General features: G+C 32.9%; 1 protein-coding gene across 1 annotated transcript in view; it reads right to left on the bottom strand.

The window, feature by feature from the left end:
• MAP4K5 (mitogen-activated protein kinase kinase kinase kinase 5) overlaps positions 1-15,951 on the bottom strand; it is a 110,592-nt gene that overhangs the window by 48,884 nt on the left and 45,757 nt on the right. The window contains exons 3-8 of the mRNA XM_077761261.1: positions 12,992-13,082; positions 12,483-12,547; positions 9,166-9,221; positions 3,021-3,068; positions 2,891-2,933; positions 1,807-1,879 (exon numbers count right to left, since the gene is read on the bottom strand). Of these exons, the coding sequence (XP_077617387.1) occupies positions 1,807-1,879; positions 2,891-2,933; positions 3,021-3,068; positions 9,166-9,221; positions 12,483-12,547; positions 12,992-13,082 (376 nt within the window). The remainder of the gene's footprint in view (positions 1-1,806; positions 1,880-2,890; positions 2,934-3,020; positions 3,069-9,165; positions 9,222-12,482; positions 12,548-12,991; positions 13,083-15,951) is intronic.

Raw genomic sequence — 15,951 nt, 5'->3', positions numbered from 1 at the left:
TAATTCCTCTTGCATGTGTGTGCATACTTTTCCTTCAATCTTTAAAGTATTGTAACAAAGCTCTTCATATAATAATTTGTGTGCCTCTCTGATAAATTACTACAAGCAGAATTAAGACTAAAGACTTAACTAAGCACAGTTACAGGCTTCTGGGGAAACATTATTGCCAAATTACCTTCAAAATTATTCTACCAATTTCTACTTTCATTGTCAAATATTTAGTGATAGTGTTAGTTTTACCCATGATTCCAAATATTTTCCAACTTGAAAGAAAATATTGGTGTTATTTATTTAATTTACATTACTGGTCATCATTAGGGGGAACATTTTTCATATTTTATGACATCTTCTATGTATTACTTTAATAACTCTGCCCCTATTACTTTAATAACTCTGCTTCTATTACTTTAATGACTCTACTTCTAATGAAATACTTTTTATTAAGAACTTATACATTAAAGATATTAAAACCTAGTTTGTCATACATATTTCCTGATTTGTTATTTGCTTTTCACTTTTGTTCAACCTGGTGGATACAGAGACATTTTAAATTTTCATGCAGTTAAATCTATCACTTTTCCCCTTTAATGTCTTATGCTTTTATGCCAAGAAAAGCTTATCTAATTCTTTTTTTTTTTTTTTAATGTTTTATTTATTTCTAGGAGAGAGAGAGCATGAGCAGGGGAGGGTCAGAGAGAGAGGGAGTCACAGACTGAAACAGGCTCCAGGCTCCGAGCTGGCAGTCAGCACAGAGCCCGACGCGGGGCTCGAACCCACGAACCGCGAGATCATGACCTAAGCGAAAGTCGGACGCTTAACCGACTAAGCCACCCAGGCGCCCCAAAGCTTATCTAATTCTTAAAGCTCATAGTCACTGATAGTTCTTTTGGTTTCACTTTTATATTTAACTATTTCCATATGTAATTTATTTTGGCATTAGGTATGAGGTATGGAGTGACTTTAAATTTCTTTCCAAATAGGATCGCCTGGGTGGCTCAGTCAGTTAAGTGTCCGACTTTGGCTCAGGTCACCATCTCACGGTTCGTGGGTTCGAGCTCCACGCTGGGCTCTGTGCTGACAGCCAGCTCAGAGCTTGAAGCCTCTTTCGGATTCTGTACCTCCCTCTCTCTCTGACTCTCCCCTGCTCACACTGTCACTGTTTCTCTCTCTCTCTCAGAAATAAAAAACATTTAAAAAAATTTCTTTCCAAATAATATATTATTGAAACACTATATATTTAAAAATATCCAAGCTTTCTCACAAACTTTAAATGTCATCTTTTATAATATTCACTAAATTATTTTACATATTAAGGTTTATTACTAGGTTTTTAAAATTATATTTCACTTCTCTGTCTTGATTGTTGAAAGCAGTATTTTAGAAAGACCATTTTGTCAGTACTTGGTAAGATGCATTTAAAGGAAGGTGGCTGATAAAGACTAATGGTAAGGATGCATGAATTTTAACAACCAGAAAGTGAAATCCTTGATTAAAATAGAATACCAAAAAAAGGGTAACAAAATGACAACAGATTATAATAAAAGCCTTTCTTCTGAAAAATCGCATACCTATGAGTCCTCTTAATACAATATCCCAGAGACAGAAGGAATTATTAGCACTTTAACTCAGGAAAGGTGAACAATAAAAGTGAGTATCAAAGTTCCCGATCAGAAGTATGATGGTATCAAGGAGCATGCAAATCTCCAGACTTGTATTATCACTTGTATTACTAAGTATCAATGCAGAACAGATCACTAACTTTGAAGAAATGAAAATGCACAAAATCCAATCATAATAGTATCTTACCAGTAAGGAGTGCCAATGAAAGATTTTCTCTTTGCAATGGTAGCTGTTATTTTTGCAGCCACACCAAAGTCAGCTAGTAGGGAAAAAAATTGGCAAAAATTTTAGTCTTTCAATAAAGTCACTAACATTTCTAAATTTCACCATTAGGCATGGCATTATTAATAATTCAGATAGTAATGCCAGGGAAATATATATAAATTGAATACCTAAATCTTTTCTTGCTTGGTTTATAACATACTCATTAAAGGAAAATCATTTTTTGGTACTTCAACATACTTTATAAGGAACAAAGTTTAATAAAAAAAAATTCACTACAAGCCTACTGAAGTTAAGGGAAAAAAGGTAAAAAGATAAACCACCCACTTGGATGCCTTTTATTCTAACACAACTAAGTAGTATTTTGGTACTATTAAAAAAAGGCTTTTTCTCTATATAAACTTTTTTATTGTTGTTACACATAGTTATAAAAAACTGAATACAAGTATAGTTCATTTTTGTCATTTAAGTAACACCTCAGGGATTCTACTCTTATTCTCCTTAACGACTAAATAATGTTCCATAAGTGGATTTATTACAGTTAAACAGTTTTTCTATTGCTAGTCCTATGTTTGTACTTTTTTCTATGATAAACAATTTATAATCAATATTCCTATGAACACAGATTTTTTTTAGAATTTTAGAATTTTTTTAGAATTACGTTCTTTTTTTAAATGTTTAAATTTTTTTAAATGTTTATTTATTTTTGAAAGAGATACAGCCAGAACACAAGCTGGGGAGGTACAGAGAGAGAGGGAGACACAGAATCTGAAGCAGACTCCAGGCTCTGAGCTGTCAGCACAGAGCCTGATGTGGGGCTCGAACTCACAAGCTGTGAGATCATGACCTGAGCCAAAGTCAGACACTTAACCAACTAAGCCACACAGGCGCCCCTAGAATTAAGTTCTTTAAACAGTCTCAGGAATAAAACTACAGGATCAAAACATGAACATTACTGTGGCTCTTGATATGAGTATTAAACTTGTATAATGTTAATTCTCATTTAAAATTTTAAGGAAAAAAATTTAAGAAAGTTGAAGTAACATACCTAATTTTACATCCCCATGATCTGTCAATAAAATATTTGCACCCTAAAACAAAAATATAAATACTATTAAATTAGCATCATAAAATTCCTTCCAAAAAATTATCTATTTAAGCATATTAAATGAACTTACTTTGATATCTCTATGCATTTTGCCTTTCGTATGCAAATAGGCAAGACCCTGGAGTTAAAAAAAAAAAAAGTATGTATTAGCAAAGCTGAAAACTTAATGCCTAAATTTTCTATTTAAATTCTCACTGAATAAGAAAAACTAAATGTCTTTTTCTGGGGGGAGAAAACCCAGAAGAGTTCTTTTTATTAATCAATGTTTACTGTATTTTAAGATTTCAAATTCACTTTCTGGTAAAAACCAGAAATATTTTACTATAACACCATCACCACAATTAAGCTAATGAACATACCCATCACTCCCCAAAGTCACTTCCTACACACAAATACTGATCTCCGTCCTATCACTACAGATTTAAATTTTCTAGAGTTTTACATAAACCGAATTATACATTATATTCTTTTTTGTCTGATCTCTTTCATTCACAATAATTAATTTGAGATTCCTTGTTACTGTGTATATCAGTAGTTCATTCTTCTTTATTTTGAAGGGTATGCCCTTGAACAGATATACCAGAATTTGTTTACACACCCATCTGTTAATAGATATTTGGATGGTTGGGTTGTTTAAAATTTTGGGGGCTATTATAAAGTTGCTCTTAAAATTCATATACAAGTACTCGTAGGACTTTTTCCTTCCAGGTAAATACCTAGGAGTGTAATGGCTGAAGTGGATGGTGCTAATAAATTTAAGCTTTTAGGCAACTGCCAAACTGTTTTTCCAAAGCAGTTGTATCACTTTATATTGGAACCAGCAGTGTATGAGAGTTCCAGTTAATCCACAGTCTCATCAACCTTCTTAAGGTCAGTCTTTTCAACTTTGGCCATTCTCTGGTGAAGTATCTGTTCAAAAATTTTGTCCATTTGTTTATTAGCTCTTATTTTTTTTATTACTGAATTTTGAGAGTTCTTTATGGACTCTGGAGACAAGTTCTTGATCAGATATACTTTACAAGTATCTTCTAGTCTGCAGTTTCTCTTTTCATTCTCTTAATATTATCTCTAGAAAAATGGAAGTTTTTTACCTTGATAATGTCTAATTTACCAAGTTTTCCCTTTATGGATCATACTTTTTGTGTTATGTCTAAAAATGCTTTGCTTAACCCAAGACTGCAAAATTCTCTCCTGTTTCCTTCTAGAAGTTCTAGTTCTATGTTTTATAACTACTTTTGGGTTTTTACATACATATGAAGTATGGCTTAAGGTTCATTTCTTGATAGATGGATGTCCAATTATTACAATGCCATTTACAGAAAAGCCTATCCTTTCTTCACAGATTTGTCTTTTCAACTTTGGTAAAAATCAGCCATCCATATATGATTTATTTCTGGTCCTTCTGTTCCACTGAGCTACTTATTTACTCTTGCACCTTATACCACTATGTTTTGATTAGTATAGTTTCATAAGTCCATTATTTTTATTTTTAATTTTTATTTTAGAGAGAGAGAGCACGAGCAGGGGAGAGGGACATTGGGACAAATAGAGAATTTTAAGCAGGTTCCAAGGGCTTGATCCCACACCCCTGGGATCATGATCTGAGTGGAAATCAAGAGTTGGATGCTCAACTGACTAAGCCACCCAGGAGCCCCAAGACTGCATTGAATCTATAGGTCAACTTGGGGAGAACTGACATCTTAACTATTGTGAACCTTTCGATCCATGAATATGTTCTAGTTTTCCATTTACTCAGGTCTTCTTTAATTTTTCTTAGCAGTTTCATAGTTTTCAATATGCAGTGGTTTATGTATCTTTTGGCACATACATTCCCTTAAGAATGTCATTTTTGTTATTATTATTATAATAGTATTTTTTTAAAGTTCTGACTGTTGTTAGTATATAAAAAACCAATTGATCTGGTAGATCTTGAATCCTGCAAGCTTTCTAGCCTCTCCTAGAAGTTACTTTGTAGATTCTATTCCATTTTTTACACACATGATTATGTGGTCTGTGAATAAAAACAGTTTTACTTCTTACTTTCTAATCTGGATGTCTTTTATTTCCTTTTTTTCTTATTACAGTAGCTGAAACCTCTAAAACAATGTTGAAAAGAAGTAATGAAAGCTGACATCCTTGCTCTGTTTGACCTTGGTAGGAAAGCATATAGTCCTTTACCATTAAGTATGATTTAGTTGTAGGTTTTTCATAGGTGTTTTATCAGGTTGAACAAATTCCTTTCTATTCCTCATATCCTCAGAATCTATCAGGAACAAATGCTGGATTTTGCCAAATGTTTTTTCTGTGTCTATTTAAGATGATCATGTGGTTTTCTCATTTTGTTTGCTACTATGGTTAATTACTTGAAATGATTTTGAATATTAAATCACAATTGCATTCTAGGATAAACCTCACTTGATGATGTATTATCTTTTTATGTATATTATTGGATTACCTCTGCTAACCTTTTATCTTTTAAAATTTTGCATCTGTGTTTACGAAGGATATTATTAGTCTGTAGTTTTGTTCTCTTGCAGTATTACCTAGTTTTGGTTTTGGAGCAATGCTGGTCCATAAAAAGATTTGGGAAGTATTCTCTATATTTCAATTTTCTTTCTTTTTAAAATTTTAACATTTATTCATTTTTGAGAGACAGAACACAAGCGAGGGAAGGGCAGAGAGAGAGGGAGGCACAGAATCTGAAGCAGGGTCCAGGCTCTGAGCTGTCAGCACAGATCCCAATGGGGGGCTTGAACCTACACACTGTGAGATCATGACCTGAGTCAAAGTCGGACGCTCAACCAACTGAGCCACCCAGGCACCTTCTACTCTTCAATTTTCCAGAAGAGTTTGTGTACATTAGGCATTATTTCTTCCTTTAATGTCTGGTAGAATTTATCTATCCACATCATCTGACTTGGGAGTTTTTTTTGTGGGAACATACACAGAATTATTCAGGTGATTTCCGTCAAGGAAATTGTTCATTTTTTCCAAGTTGTAGACTTTACTGATAGAAAGTTATTCATAATATTCTCGGGAAACTGAATATCCTTGTTATTCTTTCAAAATTTATAGATTCTGTTGTAGGATGTTTGTATTTTGTCCTAATACTAGTAATGTGTGTTTTCTCTTAGAAGTTTATAAATTTTAGTGATCCTCTCAAAGGATCAGATTTGGGTTTTATTGATTTTTCTGCTTTCTAGTTCAGATTTCCACTCTGATCTTTATTATTTCCTTTCTCTGCCTACTTTGAATTTAATTTGCTCATTTAAAAAAATTTTAAGTTGGACGCTGAAGATACTGATTTCAGACCCTTCTTCTTCCTAATATAGATGTTCAGTGTTATAAACTTCCTTCTAAGAATTGCCTTAGTAACACCCCAAATTTTGATGTTGTGTTTTCATTTCACTTCGTTCAAAGTATATTTTAGTTTCTCTTCTGAATTCTTTGACTTATGGGTTACTTAATTTAGATTAGTGCTTTATTTAGTTTCCACACATTTGGAGATGAAATATTTCTTTTGATTGTTAATTTAATTGCAATGTGGTCAGAGAATACATTTTGTGTGACTTAAATCCTATACAATGTATTGAAATGTATTTTATGGCCCCAAATATGGTCTACCTTGGTAAATGCTTTATGCTCACTTGAAAAGCATATGTATCACATCACTGTCAGACTAAAATGTCAGTAAGGTCAAGCTGTTTGGTTGTATTGTTCATGTCTTCTGCATCTTTATTGATTTTCTACCTATTTGCTCATTTTTAAAAATGTTTTTATTTTTTTTTTTGAGAGAGACAGCATGAGCAGGGGAAGGTCAGAGAGAGAGGGAGACACAGAATCCAAAGACAGGCTCCAGGCTCTGAGCTGGCTGTCAGCACAGAGCTCGACACGGGGCTCGAACCCGCCAAATGGTGAGATCATGACCTGAGCCGAAGTTGGACGCTTAACCGACTGAGCCACCCAAGCACCCCTCTATCTATTTGCACTTAAAAATTATTGTGAGAGGGGGTATAATTGACTATAACTGTGCATTTGTCTATTTTCCTGGCAGTTCTATCAGTTTTTGCGCATTTTATTTGAAGCTGTGTTATCAGGGGCTTAAACATTTAGGGTTGTTATACTTTTTATGAAGTGGCCTTAGAAAGGTCTTTGTCTGAAGTCTACTTTGTCTGGTATTAATATGGCCACTTCAGCTTTCTTTTCAATAGTATGACATATCTTTTTCTTTTCTTTTTTTCCTTACCTATTTGTGTTTTTATAAAAGTACATTTCTTACAGGCAGCATCTAGTTGGGTTTTTCTTTTTTCCATTCTGACAATCTCTGCCTTATTTTTTAAAAAAATTTTTAATAAAACTTTTTATGTATTAAGGCATACATGATTTGATACACATATACATAGTGAAATTATGTATTCACTAATAATTAAATTATTAATTATCTGAATTAAGCTAGCTAGTTAACATATCATCTCCTCACAGCTACTATGTTTTTTTATAATAAGAGCACCACCTGAAATTTAGTCTCTTAACATATTTCCAATATTCAATACAGTATTATTAATTGTAGTTGTCATGCTATACGTTAGTAATCAGTCAATCTACATGACAGTAATTTTATACTCTGACCAACATCTCTGCATCTCTACCTCCTGGCCTCCAATCTCTGGTAACCAGCATTTCACTCTCTGCATCTAAGAGTTCAACTATTTTAGATTCTACATGTAAGTGACTTACGCATATTTGTCTTTATGTTCCTGGCTTGTTTCAACGTCCTCCAGGTTCAAATATGTTGTCACAAACAACAGGATTTCTTTCTTTTTTATGACTGAATAATATTCCACTGTAAGTATACACTACACCTTGTCTATTTATCTGTCAGCAGACACCTAATGTGGAAGTTTGTCGGCAAACAGAATTTTAAAATTATAACTAATCTTGGAGGGCATCCGTACCAACGCCTCCTTTTACATGTGGGGAATTAGAACCATAAAATAGATTATGTTCATATACCAGGATCAGAATGCAAACTCAAGGTTTTGTTTTTGTTTTTTCTTTTACTTCCATTTAGTACTCTATCCTTTACTTAAAAAGCAATGAACTTTGGAAATTACAAAGAAAAATAATCTGTCAACTATTCTTTGCTATGAGTGTCTGATTAGTTTTATATTTTATGTGAACACAAAAAAGTAGATTTCTATGTTATGGGAATGTTACAGAAATATATACATTGGACAAATTTACTTTCATATATTTTATATCTTAAACATTCAGATTTGACATGATATGCCTTCTAAAGCATGGGAAACCAACACTTAGAAATGACTAGGGTTTTCTCTTAAGTCAATCTCCCAGTTTCTAAAATATGGGAGAAAAACATATAGAACACCAATTTCATTTCTAAACAAATTACACAATCCAGGAAATGTAGAGATAGAAGCTTCGATTAACAATTATGAGTCATAAATTACCAAAAAATGTAATCACTACTTAATTCCTAATTTAAATGCCTTAAAAGGTATAAATAAAATTACTACTTGCTAATATTCTAAATGAGTAGTCTTTCAAGGCACTAAAAAAATAAACAGATCGTGGGACAAATGCTGCATCCTCTATACTTTTCTCAAAGAGTCACAATCTAACATTAAAAACGTTCACAGACTCTGAAATAAAGAAGAAACTTCTGCTTATAACAATGTTGATCAAACCTATAAAATGGGATTCTGCCATCAATGATAGTTATTAATATCACATAGAACTAGGAATTCCAGATAACATTTTGGGTATGGTTTGCTAATTTATTGTCATTTTGGGAGAAATAGTAAAAGGCCTCATGTCTTGTGCAAAAGAGATTCCTTTTATTGTCATAAATCTTAAAAGGGAAAGCTTAGACAACTTGTTGCGATTGAGAGGTCTGGTGATTCATTCACAAAAACCGATTTACATCTGTGGCTTTCCTTAGCTTTGCAGCAACTGAGAGCCAAGCTCAACAGAATGGAATACCGGACATCACCACTGTTTATACCAGCATTAGCTTAAATGATTTCTTGTGACTCACTTATGAAAGAAATAACTAAGCTTACAGAATTACAATATGAGAGGTTAACAGAAAAATCATTTGGTTTACTCTTTTTCTTTTGGGCAGATAATCATTTTATAGTTTTCAACTGTGAAACCAGAACTGCCTTTCTATTCACATAAGCAAATGGGAGTACCTGTAAAGTTTCTCTGCATACATAGGCTATTTGCAATTCTGATAACGGCCCAGTAACTAGGAAAAAAGAGAGACCACATAGTTATACATGTCAATAACACATTACAAACAGTCTACCTTAAACATGACAAACTACTGGAGTGCCTGGGTGGCTCACTCAGTTGAGCGTCCGACTCTTGATTTTCAGCTCACGATCTCAGGATTTGTAGGAGCTGTGCTGGACTCTGTGTCCAACAGTGCAGAGCCTGCTTGGGATTCTCTCCATCTGCCCTTTCCCCTATGGATGCTGTCTTTGTCTCTCTCAAAATAAACAAGTAATCTTAAAAAAAATGACAAACTATTATAAAACTTCTTCTATGTGTATAATTGGATGACTTCTCGCCATGAGCACACCTTATTCTTATAATCAAGAAACAAAAAAAGTAAAGTTGAGAACCTTAAAATGTACTTTAAAAATGGAAGATTTACTCCATAACAACTTTGGTCAGTGAAAATATAAGCATTCATTACTTGCAAAGTGTAGTACTAGACACCACAGGACAGTCTACAGAAAACAACAGACATGATCTTAATCCTGAACAATTTTTCTAAAATAAAGCCCAGAAATGAAATCAACATATAAAATTAATTATTGTTATACCGAGTAGAGAACCATAAGAGATCAATTGTTGAAATACACCAAAAGGAATCATGTATGACATTAAAGATTAAAATATTATTTTAGCATAATCCTTTCCTATATTTTTCAAAACAGGAAGGCTTGATCCAGTACCTTATCTAAGAATTTAAAAAGTAACCAGGGTACTTCTGACAACCAGATCTCTATAACAAAATATAAGATCCTTCCGTAAGTACCTAACCAGACACTTAGAAATATGCCTTCCAATACCATGAGAAAATATTTAAAATCTGGTGTTTGCTGACAGTGAAACCAAATCAGGTATTTACATATAATCTTTCCTTAAGAGAAATATTTCACTGTATTATTTTAATCATTGGCTCTCCGCATCTACTCAGGAACATAAAATTTTGATTCTTAGTAACTTAATGGAATAATAATAAAAGAAGTAGAGCCACCTTTATTAACAGTTTATTGTAAGTATATATGCTCTTGATTCCTACTGTTATCTAGTATACAATATACAGGGCTGGTTACTTCTTAGATTCGATTTAATTCAACAAATATCAGGTTTAGTAATAAAAAGTAGAAATATCATAAAGAAATGAGATTCACATCTTAAAATTATTCTTTAAGTTTAAAAGGGGAAGTAGTAAAAACAATACCAGCTATATAGTTTTATTTATCCATATTCTTGAGTTCTCATTCTGTAAAAGTGTGAATAAAAATTATAACCATTATATAAAAACTTTTCATACAAATAATTCTTAATAAAATCATAGAAAAGAATTTTAAATTGAGTGGCATTGAGTTGTTTTCTACCAATAATTCTTTTAAATCAGACACAGGGTAAAATAAGAGAACAGTAATTCTAGTATGATATAATACATAAGAAAATGACTAGTGTATAAGAAAATAAAACTTATTTTTATTAAAAAATGATTTGTTTTAAAACTCTTTTTAATATTTTATATAATTGTAATATTTATGCGGTGTTAAAAATGATTTTAAATAAAAATTATCCAGACTTTAGCCACCAGTCACAACTATTTTTTTGTCATAGGTTAGCTGTTGTGACAGAATTAGATAATTGTTATATTTATTAATTTGTAATTAAATAATACACCAATACATTTTCATTATAATTCAAAATTTTACTTAGGAGTCCCATTTCTCCTTTAACATTCATATGTAATGGGAACATAAAAAATTATATTTTTAAAAGTCTAAGTGTGATCAGTTATGCTATACATGTTTTTTCATGATCTAGATTTTCCATTTAAAAGGAGGCCTTGGGGAGATATAGCTAGTTGATATAAATGAAGCTGCTTTATCTTTTTAAATGCTTCATAGCATTTCATATTATAGGTGCAGCATAGTTTATTTAACCATTGCTCTATTGACTAATATTAAAAAAAATTTTCTTTTAACATTAGAGAGTAAGGAGGAGCAGAGGGAGAGGGAGAGAGACAATCTTAAGCGTGCTCCACACCCAGTGCAGAGACTAATGTGGGGGACTCAATCTTGCGACTCTGAGATCATGAGCTGAGCCAAAATCAAGAGCTGGACACTCAATCGACTGAGCCACCCCAATTGACTGATATTTTAACAATCTGACCTCCACAAGCTACCAATATTATTTTACACCTGAATAGCACTTATTTTTGCATCTACTATGGTGGTATTTGTAAACTGGATGACTGAAGTTTGATAAGGTTGTCAATATAAAGCTTTCAGCACAGAAATGTTTGCAAATATTTCACATAATTCTTAATAAACTATATAGTGCAGAGTTGCAATGGGAGTTTTACTATTCCATATTTAGTTAAAGAAAGAAAAGAGAAATTGGTTTATAAGGATCTGTGCTTAGTCTCATAAACTCTAAAAAATCCAGAAATTGTCAAAAACAAAACAAATTGGAAGTTAAATTGTAGAGGCAAACGAAGATTATTTCTAAATGATATTATGAATAATATCTAATTCAACTCAGAAAACTGCCTAAATTAACAGAATGCTCAAAAAAATACTTCAAATTTTTGAAAATTTACATTTTTTTCCCACTATTTTTAAAGTTTATTCATTTATTATTTCTGAAAGAGACAGAGCAAAAGCAGGGGAGGGCCACACAGAGGGAGACACAGACTCTGAAGCAGGCTTCAGGCTCTCAGCTGTCAGCACAGAGCCCAGTGCGGGGCTTGAACTCACAAACCATGAGATCATGACCTGAGCCGAAGTCAGATGCTTAACTAACCTAAGCCACCCAGGCACCCTGAAAATTTTACATTTCTAATACAAAAATATATCATTAACTAAACTTAGTTGTTTTCTTAGTTAGGTTAAGTAATTTCTAAGATAGATATACAATTTCTTTTATGTGAGAGTTAACCTTCGTAATTCAATTCTTATTTACAGAAGTTGAGGCAGTTTCAAATGTAGATAAAATACTTCCTTAGAAACTACATCTAAAAAGTAAAATTTGGACTGCATAAACTTTTGGATTTCTCAGTTCGGGCTTTAGCAAATTTAACTAAATAACAACAACAAAAATTTTAGATTTCTTTAATGCAATACTATAGGAGAACAGAAGAATGTAAAAACGGTGTATGTACCAATCAATATACCTGGTTAACTAGAAATGTAAAACAACAATCATTAAAGTCAAAGTTTGTTCTTAAAATGTAAAATCAAATTAACAGTACCATGGTAAATATCTTGAAGTGATCCGCCACCGCAGTATTCCATACAAATCCACAGTTTTTCTCGACTAGTAAGAGAAGAAAATTATATTAGCTAGTAATTCTTAATCACTGAAATACCCTGAAGGCTTTCACTCATCAGGACACCGAGGTTTAGAATGGATTACAGGGTGGAAGAGGAAATTGCTCCAGCAGTTGTCTTCTAGAAACAGAAAAGCATAATAACTTTGGTTCTGTTCCCATCTTAAAGGGTTTAGAAAATAACAAGTTTTATATGATAAAACACTTACTTGTAATCGTTTGTAGTATTTACTGTCAGATAAGGTATAACTGCATAAATGGAGGTGTCATTAAAAAACAGGGGAGACTACAAGGAAACCTGAGAAATTTTAGAACTTCAGACCATATAACTTTAAGAATTTATATGTATAACAGCATTTACATGAAAGGCAGGTAGAGTGATAGTAAAGAAATATAAAATACAAGGAGAGCAGATGCTTTTTTTTTTTTACCTGAGATAGCTCCCAAAGTAGGCAACGATGTTGCAATGTTTACATTCTTTAACCATAAATATTTCTTGTTGAATCAAAGAAAAATCATCTCCTGAAAAACAAAAGATAAAACTTAGTAACCAAGTTACATTTTGAGTCACATATGGGAAAAAGGAAAGCTTTACAATAAATGTTAGAGATGAGGACTTAGATACTCTTAATATTTCAGTGGGAATACAAACTGACACATTCTTTCTAAAAAGCAGAAAAAAATCTTTGAACTCATATTTTCACTTAAAAAATTTTTTTTTCTGAAGGGGATGTGCATAGAGATAAAGGTTTGCTACAATATGACTTAATAGTGAAAGAATGATTAAATAATTTACAGCACAGTTGTACATATAATAGTTAAAACATTTTGATATGAAAATATATTCATGATGTATTAAATAAAAAAGGGATATTTTATATGTTATATAAATACATATGTATAACGAAAGAAATGTCTTAAAAAACTTACACAATGTTTATGTCTGGGTGGTAAAATTAAAAGTAATTTGCTCTGCTTGACTTATTACTTACCATAATATTTTCTAGTTCCATCCACGTTGGCAAGGTTTCATTGTTTGTGTGTGTGTGTGTGTATTTATTTTGAGAGAGAGAGAGAGAGAGAGAGAATCCCAAGCAGGTTCTGTGCTATCAGCACAGAGCGCAGACACAGGGCTTAATCCCAAGAACCATGAGATCATGAGATGATGACCTGAGCCGAAATTGCCAAAATCAAGAGTCAGACACTTAACCAACTGAGCCATTCAGGTGCTCCAAGATTTCATTTTTTGATGGTTAAGTAATATTCCATTGTATATATACCATATTTTCTTTATCCATTCATCAGTTGTGCTCCTTTCATAGTTTGATTGATAATGCTGCTATATAAACACTTATTGTGGTAAATGTAGCTCTTTGAGCTTGTATTTTTTTTTTATTTCATTCATACATAGAATTTAAGAAACAAATCAGATGTACATATGGGGGGTGGGGAGGAGAGAGGGAAACAAACCACAAGAGACTCCTAACAACAGAGAACAAACTGAAGGTTGATGGAGGGAGGTGAGTGGGAGACGAGCTAGATGGGTGATGGGTATTAAGGAGGGCACTTGTGACGAGCACTGGATGTTGTAGGGGAAGTGATGAATCACTGAATTCTACTTCTGAAACCAATATTGCATTGCATGTTAACTAAATAAATTGAAATTAAAAAAAAAAGTAGGGGCTCCTGGTGGCTCAATCAGTTAAGTATCCAACTTCAGCTGAGGTCATGATCTCGCAGTTGAGGAGTTTGAGTCCCACATCGGCTGTCTGCTGTCAGCACAGAGCCCACTCCCACCCCACTTCTCCCTCACTTACAAGCTCTTTCAAAAAATAAACATTAAAAAAAAGTAATTTTGCTTTCTTCTTATATGTACTTGCCAATTTATCACAAACTTGTTTGGGTTATTTAGGAAAAGTTAAATTAAAATGAAATACTGGTTAGGGACACCTAGTCTGAGTTCAGCTCAGGTCATAATCTCTCAGTCAGTGAGTTCGAGCCCTACACTGGGCTCCTGTGCTAACAGTTCAGGGTCTGGAGACTGCTTTGATTCTGTCTCTCTTTCTCTGCCCCTCCCCTGCTACTGCTCGTTCTTTCTCTCTATCACTGTCTCTCTCTCTCTCTCTCTCAGATAATAAACATAAAAAAATTTTTTTAAATGAAATATTGGTTAGTTATGGGAATTTCATGGTTATTATACGAACACCACCTAAAATGGTACTGTCACCTCACCATCAAAATTCATTTTGTAGTCTTTTTTTTCTTAAGTTTTTATTTTAAGTCCAGTTAACATACAGCATTATGTTAGCTGCAGGTGTACAATACAGTGATTCAACAATTCTATACATTACTCATTGCTCATCATGTTAAGTGTGCTCTTAATCTCTTTCACCTATTTCACCCACCTCCCCTCTGGTAACCATCAATTTGTCTCTATATTTAAGAGTCTGTTTTTTTTGTTTCTTTGTTCATTTATTTCTTAAATTACACATATGAGCGAAATGGTTTGTCTTTCTCTGACTTATTTCACTTAGCATGATACCCTCTAGATCCATCCATGTTGTTGTAAAAGGCAAGCTTTCATTCTAAAAAACAAAAACAAAATAAAATAAACATCCTATTTCTTAATTGTGTGCCAGTAGAAGGGGCTTAATGGAGATAATACAAAACAGATGATGATCTGTGTTTCCCATTATCAATTTATGCAGAAGTAGGGAGTAAATCCTCCAAATTACGGTAAAAAGCCTGCTCACCAAGGTGTATAGACTTTCTTTGTCCACTCCTGGGCACCAGAATATTGTTTCTCCTTATATCTCGCTCCTCTACCTTCACCTTTTCCATTACAGCATTAAAACTGATTCTTTACACATGCTAATGCTAATCTTCAACAGGCTAGATTCTAATTATCCTTCACTCTATCAGGAAGCCCTGAATTACAAATGAAAGAAGCGTAAAGAATTATCTAACTTTGTTAATACATGCTACTCTTTGGATTTCAGTCTACTCACTTTTAAATGTTCACAGAAGTCATATATGAACTGTGCTGAAAAATGCTTTAGTTAAGTCTGGAATTTAGAAAAGATTTTCTGACAGGAGTAACTTCACAAATGATGCCTAACTTTTTTTTTAAATAAAATTTTAAACAGAACACGTTTCATCTCAGTAGCCTAAACATGCTTATGATTATTTTAAACCATAGTTTTATCATTTTGCAGAACACACAAAATTGTATATGGGCAATTTCCACTGCCTGTACCCCTGTAAGGGAGCAGAGCACAGATGATAGAAAAGGTTTTTTTTTCCCCCCAGTGAATGCCTTTTATTTTTTTAATTTTGTTTTATTTTTAAATTTACATCCAAATTAGTTAACATATGTATAACACTTAGTGAT

This window comes from Crocuta crocuta, unplaced genomic scaffold (assembly GCF_008692635.1).
Source record: "Crocuta crocuta isolate KB4526 unplaced genomic scaffold, BGI_CrCroc_1.0 scaffold163, whole genome shotgun sequence".
In the NCBI taxonomy this organism is placed as follows: domain Eukaryota; kingdom Metazoa; phylum Chordata; class Mammalia; order Carnivora; family Hyaenidae; genus Crocuta; species Crocuta crocuta.
The sequence above is the reverse complement of the archived record's forward strand: the minus strand, read 5'-3'. Positions and strand labels throughout refer to the sequence as shown.